This window comes from Tachyglossus aculeatus, chromosome 1 (assembly GCF_015852505.1).
Source record: "Tachyglossus aculeatus isolate mTacAcu1 chromosome 1, mTacAcu1.pri, whole genome shotgun sequence".
Lineage (NCBI taxonomy): Eukaryota > Metazoa > Chordata > Mammalia > Monotremata > Tachyglossidae > Tachyglossus > Tachyglossus aculeatus.
The window spans coordinates 118,977,976-118,997,654 of NC_052066.1; the positions used below are offsets into that span (position 1 = coordinate 118,977,976).

Genomic DNA, 19,679 nt, shown 5'->3' on the forward strand with positions numbered 1-19,679 from the left:
GTCTAGAAGGGGGAGACAGAGAACAAAACCAAACATATTAACAAAATAAAATAAATAGAATAGCTATGTACAAGTAAAATAAATAAATAAATATAGTAATAAATACGTACAAACATATATACATATATACAGGTGCTGTGGGGAAGGGAAGGAGGTAAGACGGGGGGATGGAGAGGGAGTTGAGGGGGAGAGGAAGGAGGGGGAGAGGAGGGAGAGGAACTCTTTAAATCAGTTTAAAGAGGAGCAAATGAAGGAAGGAAGAGGAAGCAGTGCTAGGCATCAAGTCGATATCAACCAATCATAGATTAATAGTATTTACTGAGTGTTTACTGTGGACAAAGCACTGTAGTAAGCACTTGGGAGAAGATAAATTCAGAAGACATAGCCTCCTGCTCCCAAGATGCTTACAAGCTAATGGAGGCAGAGGGTATTTTTTTGCAGCTAGGAGGAAGAGGTCCTTAAGCAGCTGAGTTTGTAAATCAAAATGTGCAAAAGCTCAGAGGGGGTTGTGAGTGTAGATGTGCTGAAATGATACTTGGGTGGTGGTAAGCCTTGGAGAAGAAAAGATAATCAAGAAAAGCTTCATGCAGGAATTTCAGAGGAGCTTCAAAAATGAGGAAAGCTGAGGATCTGGCTGATTTCAAGGTGGGAATTTTCAGGCAAGAGGAAGGATGCAGCTTGGGGTTGGAGGGAGGAAAGCCAGAAATGAGGCATAGTGAGAAAGTGAGCTTGGCAGGAATGGAGAGGCAGGCTAGGGGGTAGTAAGTAGGAGGAGAATGTGGATTGTTATGTAATGCCCCCCCACCAAGCTATATGAAAACCACTACTCCCCCTACCTTCAAAGACTTATTAAAATCACATGCAGTGATTCTCCAAGAGGCCTTCCCCAACTAAGCCCTCATTTCCCCTACTCCCTCTAGCTTCTGTGCCACCTGCGTACTTTGATCTGTACCCTTTAAGCATTTGAAACTCGCCCCTCAACCCCACTGCACTTATACACATATCTGTAATTCATTTTAATGTTTGTCTCCCCACCTAAACTGTAAGCTCCTTATGTATAGGGAACATGTCTACCAATTAAATTGCATTGTACTCTCCCACATCTTTAGTATAATGCTCTACAGACAATAAGCACTCAATAAATACAATTGATAATAAGATAAAGTGAGCTGATGTACTTTCCAAGTGCTTAGTACAGTGCTCTGCACACAGTAAGCGCTCGAAAAATACGATTGAATGAATGAATGATGTAGTAGCTTTTTGTGGGAGTTGTTAAGTGCTTACTATGTATCAGGTACTATACTAGGCACTGGGATAGATACACTATAATCAGGTTGGTCCCTCCCTATAACATTATTAATAGGTTGAAAGCCTCTTAAGGGACAGGTACTGTCTAATTCTCATCAGTGTACTCAACGCATGTTTAGTATAGTGCTTTGCACAGAGTAAATTCTTAACAGAGAAGCAGTGGGGCTTAGTGGATAGAGCACAGCCCTGGGAGTCAGAGGTCATGGGTTCTAATCCCAGATCCGCCATTTGTCAGCTGTGTGACTTTGGGCAAGTCATTTAACTTCTCTGTGCCTGTTACCTCATCTGTAAAATGGGGATTAAGACTGTGAGCCCCATGTGGGACAACCTGATGTCCTTGTGTCTACCCCAGCACTTAGAACAGTCCTTGGCACACAGTAAATGCTTAACAAATATCATCATTATTAATATTGTTATTATCAACATACACTACTTAATGAAATGAAACAAAAGGTGAGAGGTCAATCAGTCAATTAATCACACGTATTGAGTGCTTACTGTGTGCAGAGCACTGTACCAAGCGCATGGGAGAATATATCAGAATTAGCAGACATATTCCCTGCCCATAATGAGCTTATAGTCTAGAGGGGAGACAGACATTAATATGAATCAATAAGCAATTTATAATATGTAACTTGAAGATATATACCTAAATGCTGTGGGATTGGAGGTGGAGAGAATATCAAATGCTCAAAGGTCATAGATACAAGTGCATAGACAACACAGAAGGGAGAGTGAGCAGGGAAAAAGAGGGCTTAATCGGGGAAGACCTCTTGGAGAAGATCAATCAATCGTATTTATTGAGCGCTTACTGTGTGCAGAGCACTGTACTAAGCGTTTAGGAAGTACATAGAAGATGTGACCTTAATAATGGTTGGAAGGTGGAGAGAGAGGTGGACTCGTGTATGGGGAGGGGACAGGATTTGGTGACAGATTGAAAATTTGAATGGAATGAGAGAGATGAGCCAAGGGTAACACCAAGGTTCTGTACTTAATAATAATAAAAATTTTTGGTATTTGTTAAGCACTTACTATGTGCCAGTCACTGTACTATGCACTAGGTTGGATACAAGCAAATCAAGGTGGACACAGTCCCTTTCCCATGTGGGCCTCACAGTCTCAATCCCCATTTTACAGATGAGGTAATTGAGGCACAAATAATTGAAGTGACTTGCCCAAGGCCATGCGCAGCAGACAAATGGTGGAGCTGGGATTAGAACCCATGACCTTCTGAATCCCAGGCCCATGCTGAGCTAGGGAAGATAGTAGTATTGTCTACAGTGAAGGGTTTAAGAGTGGGAGGATAGGTTTTGGGTGGGAAGACTAGGTCATTTTTGGACATTTTCAATTTGAGGTGTCAGCAGGGAGGACGTCCAAGTAGATGTGTTGTGAAGGCAGGAGGAAATGTGAGATTGCAGGGTAGGAGAGAGGTCAAGGTTCGAGATGCAGATTTGGGAATCACATCTGGGAGATGGGGTCAGAGGTAGTAGATTTGGGAAACAGGCCAAAGATGACTGGGAAAGAATGAGATAGTGGATGATCGGTAGGAAGGGATTTGACGAAGTAAAGGGAACATTTTTTAGAGCTTGTGCCTCCCAGTTTAATTTTTTTTTAAAGAAGTACTTGGGCACTGGGGCAGGGTGGAGGGGGACTTCAAAAGGGAGTGAAAGGTCTGGAATAACAGGTGAGGAAATGGACAGGAGAGTCAGAGAGAAGTAATAGTTCTGAGCATGGATGTTCCTCATGTGGGGCAAGTATGCTCCAAGGGTGATTCGGGGCTAGGTTTGGTGGATTGAGATTGAGGAAAGGTCAGGGGGGTGTGGGAGGTGAGAGAGCAATTTTGAGGGTGTGGATTTGCACACCAAGGGAGAGGAGGGGAGAGGGTGAGATCAATCAATCAATCAATCAATCAATTGTATTTATTGAGCGCTTACTATGTGCAGAGCACTGTACTAAGCGCTTGGGAAGTACAAATTGGCAACACATAGAGATAGTCCCTACCCAACAGTGGGCTCACAGTCTAAAAGGGGGAGACAGAGAACAAAACCAAACATACCAACAAAATAAAATAAATAGGATAGAAATGTACAAGTAAAATAAATAAATAAATAAATAGAGTAATAAATATGTGCAACCATATATACATATATATATGTATGATCAGTTGGGACCTGTCGGCTAGCGGTCAGTGAAGTAGCGGTATATGGATCAGAGATCTCTGTGGGAAGAGAGAACTGATATGCTGTGTAGCTGCAGGAATATTAGCTTGAATATCCAACCATTTTACTGCCCAGAGGGATCGGGGTGAAAGGGGAAAAAAAGGGTAAAGGGGATGGTGCTACTGAGATAACCTTCACTACTGATTACAGCCGCTAGACTCTAAGACCTCTAGACTTTAAACTCATTGTGGGCAGGTACCATATCTACCAACTCTGTTGTATTGTATTCTCCCCAGTGCCTAGTAGAGTTCTCTGAATAAAGTAAACACTCAATAAAAATTACTGATTGATATTGATTTGTCACAACTTTTAATTTTTAATTATTTTCTTCCAAACCCCAGGGCTATTAAAACGGGGACAGTTCCAAAACCTTAATTACCGAACATGAAACACGTTTTAATTATAAATGTATTCATTCATTCAATCACATCGTGGCCCAGTGGAAAGAGCCTGGGCTTGGGAGTCATAGGTCTATCTCTAATTGGTAGAGGTCATGTCAGCTGTGTGACTTTGAGCAAGTCACTTAACTTCTTTGTGCCTCAGTCACCTCATCTGTAAAATGGGGATTAAGACTGTGAGCCCCATGTGGGACAACCTGATTACCTTGTAACTCCCCCAGTGCTTAGAACAGTGCTTGGCACATAGTAAGTGTTTGACAAATGCTATTATTATTATTATTGAGCATTTACTGTGTGCAGAGCACTGTACTAAGCACTTGGAAAGTACAATTTGGCAACAAATAGAGACAATCCCTACCCAACAACGGGCTCACAGTTCCTTAACATACAAAGATGTTTTGAGGGGTCTTAACCCCTGCAAACTAAGCATTCTACAAAACCTCACACCCTAAAGCTAATTGATGCAATGTGATTTATTTTGACAGAGATAACTTGGCAGTGACCTTGCAGCCTTGAAAGTAGGTAAGAGTCCATCTGAACACTGACCAGACAACATCTCAGCCTTACCTGATCCTCTCCAGCAGATTAAGGGGCCTTTCATGAGAACTCCATGTGCATTCCTAACCAGATAATACTTTAAATGTTTCTGTTTCTTGGGCTGGGTGGTCAACTTTAGATTTATGTGATTGGAAAACTCAGTGAAGTAACAAAATCCTTTCTTTCCACAGCCAATGCAGTTGCCAGAAAAACCTAGAAAAATAAATATACCAATACGAGAGATAAGGACCAGTGTGCCATTTCACATTCATTAATATTGGGCAGTTTCAAATTAATTGTCATCTACAAGCCACACAAAACAACTCAGTATCATAAACTCTTTTGTCCACTGCAGCTGAACATTCCTCTTGGGAATACTGGCAGTGAATACAATGTAAACCCAACACTCTTATCTGCCAACCCTCTGGCCTTCCATTAGTTTTCCATTTCCTTCCACATCAAGGGTAGAGTAACCTCGGTTGATTTCAGTGAGCTCTACCACATCTTCCCATCTTACATATTACTTCTCTTTACCTGCTACTACTCAACTTACTCTCTTCAGTCCTCCCAAACTAACATTCAAAGTATATCTTTACTTTCAAATCTCCTGCCGCTCAGATCTTTTCAATTGTATTTATTTAGCTCTTACTGTATACTGTACTAAGTGCTTGGGAGAGTATTATATAACAGAGTTGATAGACATGTACCCTGACGACAACGAACGACCTCTCCTGGCCTAGAAGTCCCTTTCTCTGAAAATCCAAACAGACCACAGTTCTCCCTATGCTCAAAGACCTTCTAAAATCCCATCTCATCCAACATGACTTACCCCGAGTCACAGGCTCAACAGCCAACCTCTAGCACTTGCATATGTAGCTTCTTCTTCAGACTTGTGTACAGACATATAACCATTTGTACAGTCAATAATTTATTCTCACTACTGTACTTCCAAATATTTTCACACTGTCTTCCTGGTTCTAGTGTAGTGTTTCATTTTCCCAGGAACCTATTACAGTAATTAAGGGGAAGAAGCATGGCATAGTGGATAGAGCACAGGCCTGAAAGTCAGAAGGTCATGGATCTGCTACCATCCTTCCCATCTCACAAGCCCACAATCTTGGTGTCATCCTCGACTCCACTCTCTCGTTCACCCCTCACATCCAAGTCGTCACCAAAACCTGCCGGTCTCAGCTCCGCAACATTGCCAAGATCCGCCCTTTCCTCTTCATCCAAACCGCTACCCTGCTCATTCAACCTCTCATCCTATCCCGTCTGGACTACTGTATCAGCCTCCTCTCCGATCTCCCATCCTCTTGTCTCTCCCCACTTCAATCCATATTTCACACCGCTGCCCGGGTTGTCTTTGTCCAGAAACACTCTGGGCATGTTACTCTCCTCCTCAAAAATCTCCAGTGGCTACCAGTCAACCTACGCATCAGGCAGAAACTCCTCACCCTCGGCTTCAAAGCTGTCCATCACCTCGCCCCCTCCTACCTCACCTCCCTTCTCTCCTTCTACAGCCCAGCCCGCACCCTCCGCTCCTCTGCCACTAATCTCCTCACCGTGACTCGTTCTCACCTGTCCCACAGTCGACCCCCGGCCCATGTCATCCCCCTGGCCTGGGATGTCCTCCCTCCCCACATCCGCCAAGCTAGCTCTCTTCCTCCCTTCAAGGCCCTACTGAGATCTCACCTCCTCCAGGAGGCCTTCCCAGACTGAGCCCCATCCTTCCTCTCCCCCTCCTTCCCCCCTCCATCCCCCCTGCCTTACCTCCTTCCCTTCCCCACAGCACCTGTATATATGTATATATGTTTGTACATATTTATTACTTTATTTATTTTACTTGTACATATCTATTCTATTTATTTTATTTTGTTAGTATGTTTGGTTTTGTTCTCTGTCTCCCCCTTCTAGACTGTGAGTCCACTGTTGAGTAGGGACCATCTCTATATGTTGCCAACTTGTACTTCCCAAGTGCTTACTACAGTGCTCTGCACACAGTAAGTGCTCAATAACTACGATTGATTGATTGATTGATTGCTGCGTGGCCTTGGGCAAATCACTTCAATTCTCTGTGCCTCAGTTACAGCCCATCTGTATAATGGGGAATAAGACTGGGAGTCCTGTGTGGGACAGGAACTTTGTCCAACTCAATTTGCTTGTAATAATAATAATTATTATAATTATATTTCTTAAGCTCTATGTGCCAAGCACTGTTCTAAGTGCTGGAGGAGATACAAGGTAATCAGATTGTCCCACATTTGGCTCACAGTCTTCATCCCCATTTTACAGATGAGGTAACTGAGGCACAGAGAAGTTAAGTGACTTGCCCAAAGTCACACAGCTGATAAGCAGCAGAGCCGGGATTAGAACCCACGAACTCTGACTCCCAAGCCTGGGCTCTTGCCACTAAGCCATGTTCCTTCTCTATCATATCCACCCCAGTGCTCAGTACAGTACCTGGATGTAGTAAGTGCTTAAATACATAATTATTAATTAATATTATTATTATTACAGTGCACCTAATAGGCACTCAATAAATACTGGAACTACTATTGGCACTGTAGCCAAGCCACAAAATTAGGACAGATACTCCAAGAAAGAGTGGATCTGTGAATTTAATAAGTGGGTTTGATGAAAAATTAAGCAATGTACTTAAAGCAATTTAATAAACTCTGTCTTTCCTATCTTGCCCCTTATTGTGCAGTTTCCAGGAGATTTTTTTTGGTTGGGTGAAGGGAATAAGGGGGAATTATGAGTGTATTGGATCTCCAACAGAGTGAGTAGCTCACTCAAGTGCAGTGGTACTAAAACTTTCTCATCCTACTTCACGCTCCATATCAAAGGCCCCCTCCAGGATATCAAAGCAATCCTTCATATCCTCCTCCCCAGTTTGAAAGGGGAGTAGAAAGATGATTAGAAGCTTGCAGTTACTTCATGTTTCCTCACTGACTTGGACCTCTGATGCCCCCACCTCCATCCTCTCCCCAACCCTGAAGTCCTTCAAGACATTTCTATTTGGGGAGCCCTGGTTTGATAAAATGAGTAGCCAAAAAAAAAAAAAAAAGGTGAAGCAAGACCAACCACTGAGAAACTTGGAAACTTGTTGCGCTAATGACTTGGGAAAATTACTTACTGGGGGGTAATAAGGAAAATGTCTTAAAATGAGCAAGGGACAGCATGAAGTAGGTTGTCTGACAAAGCATTAACTCATCAAGCAGAAGGCTCGGCCAGGTCTGAACTTGTCAACTCAGTCTCTGGTCACCTTTAGCATAATTATAATAATGGTGCTTACTAAGTACTATGTGTCAAGCCCTGGTCTAAGCACTAGGGTAATACAAGTTGATCAGGTTGGACACAGTCCCTGTCCTAAATGTGGCTCACTCAATACCCATTTTACAGATTGACACACAGCAAAATGAAGTGACTTGCCCAAGGTCTGACATGTGGCAGAACTGGAATCAGAACCCAGGTCCTTCTGACTCCCAGGTCTGTGCTCCGGCCACTAAGCCACACTTCTTCTCTTGAAAGACCCTTGGGAAATGGGGTAGACTTCAGGCGTGACTTTGTCTTACAGCCCTGGGATCTGGTTTTGGACGTCCAAGGAGCCACCCCAAAATGACTCTGAAGGCCCCAGACCAATCTGCAATCCACCCAGCCTGATACTGGGCATCCTCTAGGCCTGAGGATCTCTCAGCAGGCCACATTTCTGGGGCCACTCCAATATGAGGAGAACCTATCCATCCCAACCTTTCAGGCCAAGACTGTATCCAGTCACAAGACAACGTGGGCCCAGAGTTTTCTTCCTTTTGAGCATATGTGGCTGTGACTATGGCACCCTCAGCTCAATTTCCATGAAATACCTACGCTGTCGGCTGGGATGAGTTTGGCCACCTCTCCAGTGTGAGACCACTTATTTTCAAGATTCCCCCCACCAATCAAGGGTAGCCCAATCCCCAGTGACTCCCAATCCTTCAGGGAGTTGCCTGAGCTTCAGTTATAAGGTGTGACAGAGTGATGGGTGCAGGAGTTGGGGAACCCTGAGAAGAAAAAGCTTCCCAACCTGCATGAGAAGAACTGAAATGCTGGAGAACTTTAGGATCCAGTGCAGTCTGACTGGGGTCTGGGAACTCCTACAGTGACTCCGGGGGCTTTTTCATCTGTAATTTAGGGCTCTCAACTTCTTCCCACTGACATCTCACCCCCCAACCTACCCACCCAATAAACTCAAAGTGCTTCAGGATCTTAGAGTAAAATTTGAAATTTCTGAAATGCCCATAGGATAGAAATAGCAAGATTTAACCTGGCAGGTGTTCAGGGCAGTTCATTCCTGTGGTAATCTGTTCTTGATTCTTTGGCATAAAATCAAACAATCGTATTTGCTGAGCACTTGCAGTGTATAGAACATTGTATTATGTACTTAGAAAAGTATAATATAACAGAGTTGGTAGACATGTTCCCTGCCCACAAGGAGCTTACTGATTCCAAATAAGCACTGTGTTTTATTTTAACTCAGCATAGCCTTATTTTAGCATTCTTATTTCAAGATGCGACAAAGGTAATCTGTTCTTGATTCTTCGGCATAAAATCAAACAATCGTATTTGCTGAGCCCTTACAGTGTGTAGAACATTGTATTATGTATTTAGAAAAGTGTAATATAACAGAGTTGGTAGACATGTTTCCTGCCCACAAGGAGCTTACTGATTCCAAATAAGTACTGTGTTTTATTTTAACTCAGCATAGCCTTATTTTAGCATTCTTATTTCAAGATGCGACAAAGGTAACCATTTCAGTACAGTGTCCACCAAAGCACCATTATTACAAATTAAACTGCTATAAAATATGATTTTCAAGTAGGTTACAGAGCTTTCTGTCAGACCTTTATTCACTGTACCACTAAAATACATTTCCCTAGTTTAATCTATATGAGAAGCTACTCAACCAAGGAACCTAGTAGCCAGATTTAATAGAAGACAGTATATGTGACAACCATAAAGTGGATGATAAAAAATAGCATCAATAGCCAAGGAAAAAATAACACAGGTATTCGGATTTCTCCTGAGGGTCATAAAGCTTCAAGAAGAACAAAAAAGGAAATTACAAGGTCAAGTGCTAGCAGTCATTTGAAAAGAGAAATTGGTTTGTAGTAGGAATGATTAAATACTATTTGATTTTTTAATTCCATTTTTTGAACTTACATGGGTTGGGAAAACACAAAAAAAGCAAGAAAGAAAGTGGGGTTGTGAGAATCCTCTATTTTCAGCTAAATTATACAGTAAGAGAATTCACTAATCTACCAGGAATGGTGAAAAACAATGGGGAAGATAAACCAATTCAGATACTTTGTTGACAAAAATTGATGGCAGAAACCACAGCAGGAAAACCACAAGTCTCAGTAGCACTGTAAATATTGGGGGGAAAAGGAAGAGGCCAACAAATAATCTTATGCAATAAAAATTTTCTGCCAAAATAACCCTTCATTTTCAAAGAGCAATACTGAACAGATTAGAAACAAGTAGTAAAAGAAACCACTAAAGCCAGTTGTTTACTTGTAAACTGACTTTGGGCAATTATTACAATATTTCAAACACTTTTAACCATCTCATCTGAGCCCTTTCTAGGAAAAAGGGAAAACATTCAGTTTGGGAATAAACTATTTTCCTGAGAACCAATTTCTCATAGGTATAAATGACATATGAGCGGAGGTTAGACCTGCTAGAGATAGGAAGCTGCTTCGGAACTTCAGGAGATCCTTCAACATTTCAAATATCTAGGATACCTTTCAATGCTCCATTGAGACAGCCTGAAAGAGTGATGTACCGCCAAACGATTTCACAGTGAAACTTGGAAATTGGGAATTGCCTATTGAGACCAGTTCTCCCAATTCCCAAGTACAACGTACAATGTCTGGCACATAGTAAGTGCTTAATAAATACCACCATTATTATCATTATTTAGCTGAATTTACCTCATTATTTCTTTCCCTATCTGTTCTCCCTCCCTTCTCTCCCTCTCTTCCTTTTATTTTGGGTTGTGAGCCCGTTTGGGGCCAGATACAATGTATGAATTAGGATCTGCCAATCAAGCTTAGTAATATGAAAGGCCAGTGGTGGAATTCTAGAGTTGTCAGAAATCTACTACCAACTAAGAACTTTTACTCATTACTAAAGTGGCTCAATGCCCCTCTGCCCCCCAACTACAATATCATATCAAAAACTGACCCTAAATATTTCCAGGGAAGAAACTAAAAAACTACTGGAGAAATTATTGAAAACTCGGGGATGAGTGCATTTTTTCTTCTGAACAAACTTTTTTATTCAGGAAAGTGGAAAGACGTTATTCTCAACCTGAAAAAAAAGGTTTCCCCTTTGAAAAAAATATCCTCAAAGACACTCACCAACTCTCAGAAATACAGTAGAGAGAAGCAATGACCATGCAGTGATACAGAGGGGCGTCTCAGTGGTTAAATAATGACAAAACACCTGGTCTGGCCTCTCTGACTTTATTCATGCAAAAACACTTGAGTACTGTTTGTTCCATCACTGATATAAAACCTTAGACATTCTAACTTCTTGATAAATATTAAAATCTTCAAATGCACTGCTTGTCTAACAGGAATGTATTTCAACTTTAGTGTGTGGGCCATTAGAGAGCAATAAACTTTACTCATTTAGTCTTTCCCAATTAGCCACAATAGCTAATTGCAGCAGTTCTAAAATAGTCAATGTACAAGCAGAGAACATAAAGCAGCATTTTTTTAAAAAAGAAAAAAGCATTTTTCACTCCTAACTGTCTCTCTTTCTCATTTCTGGGCTTGTTTGGCAAACTGTTAACAATGACACAATGACACTGCTTTGAGCTTTGAGTTGTTAACATTGAATGAAATGCTAGATTCCTCTATTACAGACAACACTCGGGTTGATTTACCACCCCTCGATTCTTTTACAGTCACTAGTCAATTGTATTCTGACCAATCTAAAGCAACTAGATGACATACTGAAAGAAGTTACTGTACAAGTAGTCCTACAAAACACATTCACACCATTATCTGAAGTGGCTTGATGTCCTATTCAGTGTGAGATTGAATCAATGGGTCCACCTTCCATTCCCAGCAATCATAAAAGTGAATTTGCTGGGATGTTGCCAAGTGGGTCAGCTGGCTAAAGAAGCCATGTTATTCTGCAATGAAGGATCAGCAGGTGATGTTGAGAAGCAACAGGAACGACAAGAAAATGCAAGAACAGGAGAAACGTGTTTCGTTTTGCAGAGGAGTTGCTACTTCAGACTACACTAACTTTGGAAGTTTTTGTCCGAAAAATCTCAAACACTCAATTTTGTTTGTTTCAAAACATGGTTGTTACAATTTGCAATGATGGGTTTCCTATCCATTACTGTATCCTTAATTTATTGATTTATATTAAGTCTGTCTCCCCCTCTGGAGCTCACTGTGGTCAGGGATTGTCTCTCTTTATTGATGTATTGTACTTTCCCAAGCACTTAGTACAGTGCTCTACATGCAGTAAGCTCTCAATAAATATAACAATGAATGAAAAAAGTAATAATAATAATGATGGTACTTTTTAAGCACTATGTGCCAAGCACTGTTTTAAGCACTGGGATGGATACTAGTCAGGTTGGACACAATCCCTGTCCCACATAGGGCTCACACTCTTAATCCACATTTTACAGATGAGGTAACTGCAATCCAGAGAAGTGAAATTCATTCATTCATGCATGCAATTGTATTTATTGAGCGCTGTGTACAGAGCACTGTACTAAGCGCTTAGGAAGTACAAGTCAGCAACATATAGAGATGGTCCTTACACAACATTGGGATCACAGTCTAGAAGGGGGAGACAGACAACAAAACAAAACAAGTAGACAGGTGTCAAAACCGTCAGAATAAATAGAATTATAGCTATATGCACATCATTAATAAAATAGAATAGTAAATATGTACAAGTAAAATAAATAGAGTAATAAATATGTACAAATATATACAAGTGCTGTGGGGAAATGACTTACCCAAGGTCACACAGCAGACATGTGGAAGAGCTGGGATTAGAATCCATGACCTTCTGACTCCCAGGCCTGAGCTAAACTCATTCATTCAATTCTATTTATGATTGAGCCCTTACTGTGTGTAAAGCACTGTATAATGATGGCATTTACTAAGCGCTTACTATGTGCAAAGCACTGTTCTAAACGCTGGAGAGGTTACAAGGTGATCAGGTTGTCCCACGGAGGGCTCACAGTCTTAATCCCCATTTTACAAATGAGGTAAACTGAGGCCCAGAGAAGTGAAGTGACTTGCCCCAAGTCACACAGCTGACAAGTGGCAGAGCTGGGATTTGAACCCATGACCTCTGACTCCAAAGCCCGGGCTCTTTCCACTGAGCCACAAAGCACTGCACTAAGCACTTGGGAAAGTACAATAAGCAGACATTCCCTGCCCACAATGAGTTTACAGTCTTGGGCATGGACCAAATCTGCCTACCAACTCTGTTAAAGTTTACTCTACCAGGCGATCTGCACATAGTAAGTGCTCAATAAATGTGATTGATGGATTGAAATTAAAGATAATACCAATCTCTTTATTTTGCACAGCCACAAAGGTACAACTGTACTCAAGAAACAGGAGTAACAAAGCTGTTTTTTGCTAGAAGCTCAACACATAATAAATTTGTGGATATAGTGGTTCAGTCAATGGCCATTCTCAAACACAAAGGGGAGTGAATCGTGGTTGTCTCTTTGAGGCTTAAAAACTCTTTAACACTAAAAGCAGGGAACAACATCAGGTATCGTCCCATGAAGACAGACAGTGTTGGTTGAGGTTAAGGTATTGGCTAGTCCAATCGTGACTTTTGCCATGACCTTTTGCAGAGAGGTAATAAAGTATATAAAGTATAAAGTAGAGAAGCATTATGGCTTAGTGGCAAGAGCACAGGCTTGAGAGTCAGAGGATGTGGGTTCTAATCGATTCACCACCACTTCTCTGCTGTGTGACCTTAGGCAAGCCATTTAACTTCTCTGAGCCTCAGTTACCTCATCTGTAAAATGGGGATTAAGACTGTGAGCCCCAAGTGGGACAACCTGATTACCCTGTAACTAACCCAGCGCTTAGAACAGTGCTTGGCACCTAGTAAGCACTTAACAAATTTTATCATTATTATCATTATATATGATCAAAAGTCTTTTCTGTGTTTCCTTCGAGTAAATCAAAGCTTAACTAAAATGTAAGAGAATGCTGCACGCTCAAATTTCTGTTCAAAGTAGCTAGACTTGCTTAATTCTAACAATCTAAATGAAATTAAAAGACAACTTTTTTGACCTCAAACGAGTTGTGTTTATAGAATTTAAAACATTGTACTTACCTAGTAGCGCATTCCGCCCATTATCATCTGGCAAGAACCTTTTATCTACTGCACAGACTAGAAGATGATCTGGCAGATTTGGTGACTTGGCCCCAACCAGAAGAAAGCCTGAGGGAACTTCAATTTGCTCATTGGAAATCGATACCAGTCGTAAGTCTTTTCCAGCTTGACAAAAGCCTAGGAAAAATGAACATGACTAACACATATTTCTAAGTGACCTTTTGCAAAATATATACATAAAGCAAGAAAGGAAGCCAAAGGGGTCAGTTTTGAGTGTGTTGAGCATATTCCAATTGTATTTAGAAGATGTATAAGCACACCATGCTTAGCTATTGCCCTTTTTAAGGTATTGCATTTCTTAATAACTAGAGATTCATTGTTGAAATGAGATTAGCCATGACAATGAACTTCTTTTTTAATCTAAGAAAATAGTAAACCAGTGTGTATATTTTAAAAGGTTTTTAAGCCATTCAATCTCAGTCTCCTTTGCGGGCTCCTCCTCTCCCTCCCATTCCCTTACTGTAGACAGACAACAAAGCAAAGCAAGTAGACAGGTGTCAATGCCATCAGAATAAATAGAGTTTCAGCTATATACACATCATTAATAAAACAGAGTAATAATTAAGTACAAATACACACAAGTGCTGTGGGGAGGGGAAGAGGGTAGAGCGGCGGGAGACCGTATAAAAGGGGGAGACAAACAGCAAAACAAGTAGATAGGTGTCAATGCCATCAAAATAAATAGAATTATAGATATATATACACATCATTAATAAAATAGAGTAATAAATATGTACAAACATACACAAGGCTGTGGGGGGTGGGAAGGGGGTAGGGCAGAGGGAGGTAGTAGGAGTGATGGAGAGGGGAAGAGGAACAGAGGATAAGGGGGGGCTCAGTCTGGGATGGCCTCCTGGAGGAGGTGAGCTCTCAGTAGGGCTTGGAAGGGAGGAAGAGAGCTAGTTTGACAGATGTGTGGAGGAAGGGCATTCCAGGCCAGAGGTAGGACGTGGGCTGGGGGTCGACGGTGGGACAGGCGAGAACGAGGCACAGTGAGGAGGTTAGCAGCAGAGGAGCAGAGGGTGCAGGCTGGGCTGTAGAAGAAGAGAAGGGAGGTGAGGTAGGAGGGGGCGAGGTGATGGACTGCCTTGAAGCCAAGAGTGAGGAGATTTTGCCTGATGCGTATGTTGATGGGTAGCCACTGGAGATTTTTGAGGAGGGGAGTAACATGCCCAGAGCATTTCTGGACAAAAATAATCGGGGCAGCAGAGTGAAGTATAGACTGAAGTGGGGAGAGACAAGAGGTGGGAGATCAGAAAGGAGGCAGATGTAATAGTTCAGTTGGAATAGGATGACTAATTGTACTAACGTGGTAGCAGTCTGGATGGAGAGAAAAGGGTGGATCTTGGCAATGTTGTGGAGTTGAGACCTGCAGGTTTTAGTGACAGATTGGATGTGTGGGGGGAATGAGAGAGAGGAGTCAAGGATGACACCAAGTTTGCGGGCTTGTGAGACGGGAAGGATGGTAGTGCTGTCCACAGTGACGGGAAAGTCAAGGAGAGGACAGGGTTTGGGACGGAGGATAAGGAGCTCAGTCTTGGACATGTTGAATTTCAGGTGGCAGGTGGACATCCAGGTGGAGATGTCCTGAAGGCAAAATAATGGTATTTGTTAAGTGCTTACTATGTGCCAGGCACTGTACTAAGCACTGAGGTCGATACAAGCAAATCGAATTGGACACAGTCCCTGTCCCACGTGGGGCTCAAAGTCTCAATCTACAGTTTACAGATGAGGTAACTGAGGCCCAGAGAAGTGAAATGACTTGTCACACAGCAGACAAGTGGCAGAGCAGGCATTAGAACTCATGACCTTCTGACCCTGAGGTCCATGTTCTATTCACTACACCATGCTGCTTCTCCTATCCACAAAGGCATTAGAATCTTACAGAAGGCAGCACTCAATCCATACTTCATGCTGCTGCCCAGATTATCTTTGTCCAGAAACGCTCTGGGCATATTACTCCCCTCCTCAAAAATCTCCAGTGGCTACCAATCAATCTGTGCATCAGGCAGAAACTCCTCACCCTGGGCTTCAAGGCTGTCCATCACCTCGCCCCCTCCTACCTCACCTCCCTTCTCTCCTTCTACAGCCCAGCCCGCACCCTCCACTCCTCCGCCGCTAATCTCCTCACCGTACCATGCTCTCGCCTGTCCCGCCAACGACCCCCAGCCCACGTCATCCCCCGGGCCTGGAATGCCCTCCCTCTGCCCATCTGCCAAGCTAGCTCTCTTCCTCCCTTCAAGGCCCTGCTGAGAGCTCACCTCCTCCAGGAGGCCTTCCCAGACTGAGCCCCTTCCTTCCTCTCCCCCTCGTCCCCCTCTCCATCCCCCCCATCTTACCTCCTTCCCTTCCCCACAGCACCTGTATATATGTATATATGTTTGTACCTATTTATTACTCTATTTATTTATTTTATTTGTACATATCTATTCTATTTATTTTATTTTGTTAGTATGTTTGGTTTTGTTCTCTGTCTCCCCCTTTTAGACTGTGAGCCCACTGTTAGGTAGGGACTGTCTCTATATGTTGCCAATTTGTACTTCCCAAGCACTTAGTACAGTGCTCTGCACATAGTAAGCACTCAATAAATACGACTGATGATGATGATGATGATGTCAACCACATGTTTCCAATATATTTCACTATTTACAAAAACTGTGAGCCCATAGGTTCATATTTAAATACCTGCCACATTGATACCACTGAGGACCTAACATTTGGGTAGGTAGTTCTTTCCTGAGACCTGCAGTTTCACCAGGTTGACTCAATTCATAAACAATTCAATGCCTGGGCTCTGTCATAAACATGATCAGTTTAGTGCTCCTTGTGGGCAGCCATGTCTACCAACTCTGTTTGACCATTATACTCTACTCTCCCAAGTGCTTAGTACAGTGTTAAGCTAATACAGTAAGCTCTCAATAAATATGACTGATGGATGAAAAGCTACCCAGATTTGTGATTACGGCCTCATACTGGGAAAGGTAATTTTTAAGCTTCTGAATCCTTCTTACCTAAGGCTGTTCTACAGCTGTGACTGATTAACCAAACTGAGAAGCAGGGTGGCCTAGTGGATAGAGTGGGAGTCAGAAGGACCAGGGGCTGTGAGCCCACTGTGGGCAGGGAATATGTCTACCAACTCTGTTGTATTGTCCTCTCCCAAATGCTTAGTACAGTGCTCTGCACAGAGTAGGCACTCAATAAATACAGTGCTTAGAACAGTGCTTGGCACATAGTAAGCACTTAACAAACACCATCATTAAAATTGATAGATGGATCATTTAATTCTAATACTGGCTCTGCCAATTGCTTGCTGTGTGACCTTGGACAAGTCAATTTCCTCAGTTTCCTAACTGTAAAATGGGGAAACCTGTTCTCCCTCCTACTTAGACTGTGAACCCCTTGTAGGATAGGGACTGTGTCCTACCTAATTAATTTGTTCCTATCGCCTGTGCTTACAACAGTGTTTGATGCATAGTAAGTGCTTAACAAATACCATAAAAAATGGAGAAACTTGTTAGTGCAGACAAAAAATGACAACTATAAAACTACACTTGGTTTTCAAAAGACCGACCCTATTTTTACCCATCTTCAATAGCCATTTAAGATCTCTAGAATTCTAAAAATCACTCCTCTCCAAGAACTTAATGACTTTTTGATGATGCTGCTGCTGCTGATGATGGCATTTATTAAGCGCTTACTATGTGCAAAGCACTGTTCTAAGTGCTGGGGAAGTTACAAGGTGATCAGGTTGTCCCACAGGGGGCTCTCAGTCTTCATCCCCATTTTACAGATGAGGTACCTGAGGCCCAGAGAAGTGAAGTGACTTGCCCAAAGTCACACAGCTGGCAATTGGCAGAGCCTGGGTTTGAACCCATGACCTCTGACTCCAAAGCCCAGGCTCTTTCCACTGAGCCACGCTGCTTCTGCTTCTTCTTTATGGTATTCATTATGCTTACCATATGCCAGGACTGATTGAAATTGATAGTTCAGTGCAATTTTACAATTGATTCAATTTCATATGCCATTTCCTTCGCAAATTACTAAGTTGTTTAGGGAACTTAGTCTAGTGTAAACAGACCATCCTGTAAGCACTGGGGTAGACACAAGCTAATCAAGTTGGACACAGTCCATATCAAACATGAGGCTCACAAAATTAATCCCCATTTTACAGATGAGGTAACTAAGGCACCGAGAAGTGAAATGACTTGCCCAAGATCACACAGAAAACAGTGGCAAAGCTGTGATTAGAACCCAGGTCCTCCTGACTTCCAGGTTTGTGCTCTATCCACTAGGCCATGCTGCTTCATTAAAAAGAGAGGACTCCACCCTTCTTCCAACCCCATCAAAATAGTCCTGTTATCAGACAGCATAAAAGATTATTTGTCACCAGGTAGGTGGAAAGGAGTATTCTGCCCAATTCTGTTCAATTCAAAGGTAAATATGGTATTTTTAAGTGCTTATTATGTGCAAAGCACTATAATGAGTGCTGGGGTAGATACTAATGAATTAGTTTGGACAAAACCCCTGTCGCACATGGGGTTCACAGTCTAAAGGATGGTTTGTTTACATTAGACTAAGTTCCCTAAACAACTTTGTAATTTGCAAAGAAAAGAGCATATGAAATTGAATTCAAATGTAAAATTGCACTGAACTATCAATTTGATTTGAATCAAATTAACTAGTAGTCTATTTAATATGATGATATAAATATCATCAGCTAGAAGTATTTCAGGTGATTTAGAGGAATGGTGATAAGTAAAATGAGTCTGAAAAAAAATGTATTTCCTTTCTCCAGGGGCTTTGGCTATGCTACTGGGCCAAAGTGAACTTTTGTTATTTGTAAATGATGTGCCATCTAAAGTACTGAAGCAGCCTGGGGATGAGCCCAGTCAAGTCCCGACTGGTAGATATACCAGTAGGTTAAGTGCTGGTTCCACTGAGGCTGACTACCATCTCGGAACCAGAAAAACCAATTCTCTCCCACACCAGCAGTACTAGAAAGAGAGGAACTTAGCCTTCTTTGCAATAGCCAAATAGTAATAATAATAACGGTGGCATTTGTTAAGTGCTTACTATTTGTCAAATACTGTAGTAACCCCAGGGGTAGATACAATACAATCAGATCAGAGCCAGTGCCCACATGGGACTCATAGTCTAAACAGAAGGAAGACTAGATATTAAATAGAAGGAAGAATAGGTAGTAGCAGCATGGTTCAATGGAAAGAGCACGGGATTGGGAGTCAAAGGACATGGGTTCTGAGTGCGGCTCTGCCACTTGTCTGCTATGTGACCTTGGGCAAGCTACTGAACTTCTCTAACTCAGTTACCTCATGTGTAAAATGGGAATTAAAACTGTGAGCCCCATGTAGGGCAACTTGATTACCTTGTATCTACCCCCAGCATTTAGAACAGTGCTTGGCACATAGTAAGCGCTTAAATGCCATAATTATTATTATTATTTATTATTATTAAAGTTCCATTTTACAGATGAGGAAACTGAGGCACAGAAAGTTGTGGTATCCTCCAATGCTATCCTTTAGGCAAGTGGCAGAGCTCAGATTAGAACCTTGGTCTTCTCACCCCCAGGTCTGTGTTCATTCCACTAGGTCACTCTGCTTTCAGTGATTGTAAGAGGTCAAAGCCAAAACCAGCGAAGCAAGATCCCTTCAGGCCACTGCTCAAGGCACAGTGTGTCCTGGGGAAGTTGGTGGATGACAACAGAAATGATCAACACCCTGTAGTAAATAAGTTAACCAAGAGTCCAACTTCGGTGGGAAGACAC

General features: G+C 42.1%; 1 protein-coding gene across 1 annotated transcript in view; it reads right to left on the bottom strand.

Moving 5' to 3' along the window:
• Positions 1 to 19,679, bottom strand: part of GREB1 (growth regulating estrogen receptor binding 1) — a 116,996-nt gene that overhangs the window by 67,725 nt on the left and 29,592 nt on the right. The window contains exons 4-5 of the mRNA XM_038744455.1: positions 13,838 to 14,014; positions 4,493 to 4,675 (exon numbers count right to left, since the gene is read on the bottom strand). Coding sequence (XP_038600383.1) covers positions 4,493 to 4,675; positions 13,838 to 14,014 — 360 coding nt within the window. The remainder of the gene's footprint in view (positions 1 to 4,492; positions 4,676 to 13,837; positions 14,015 to 19,679) is intronic.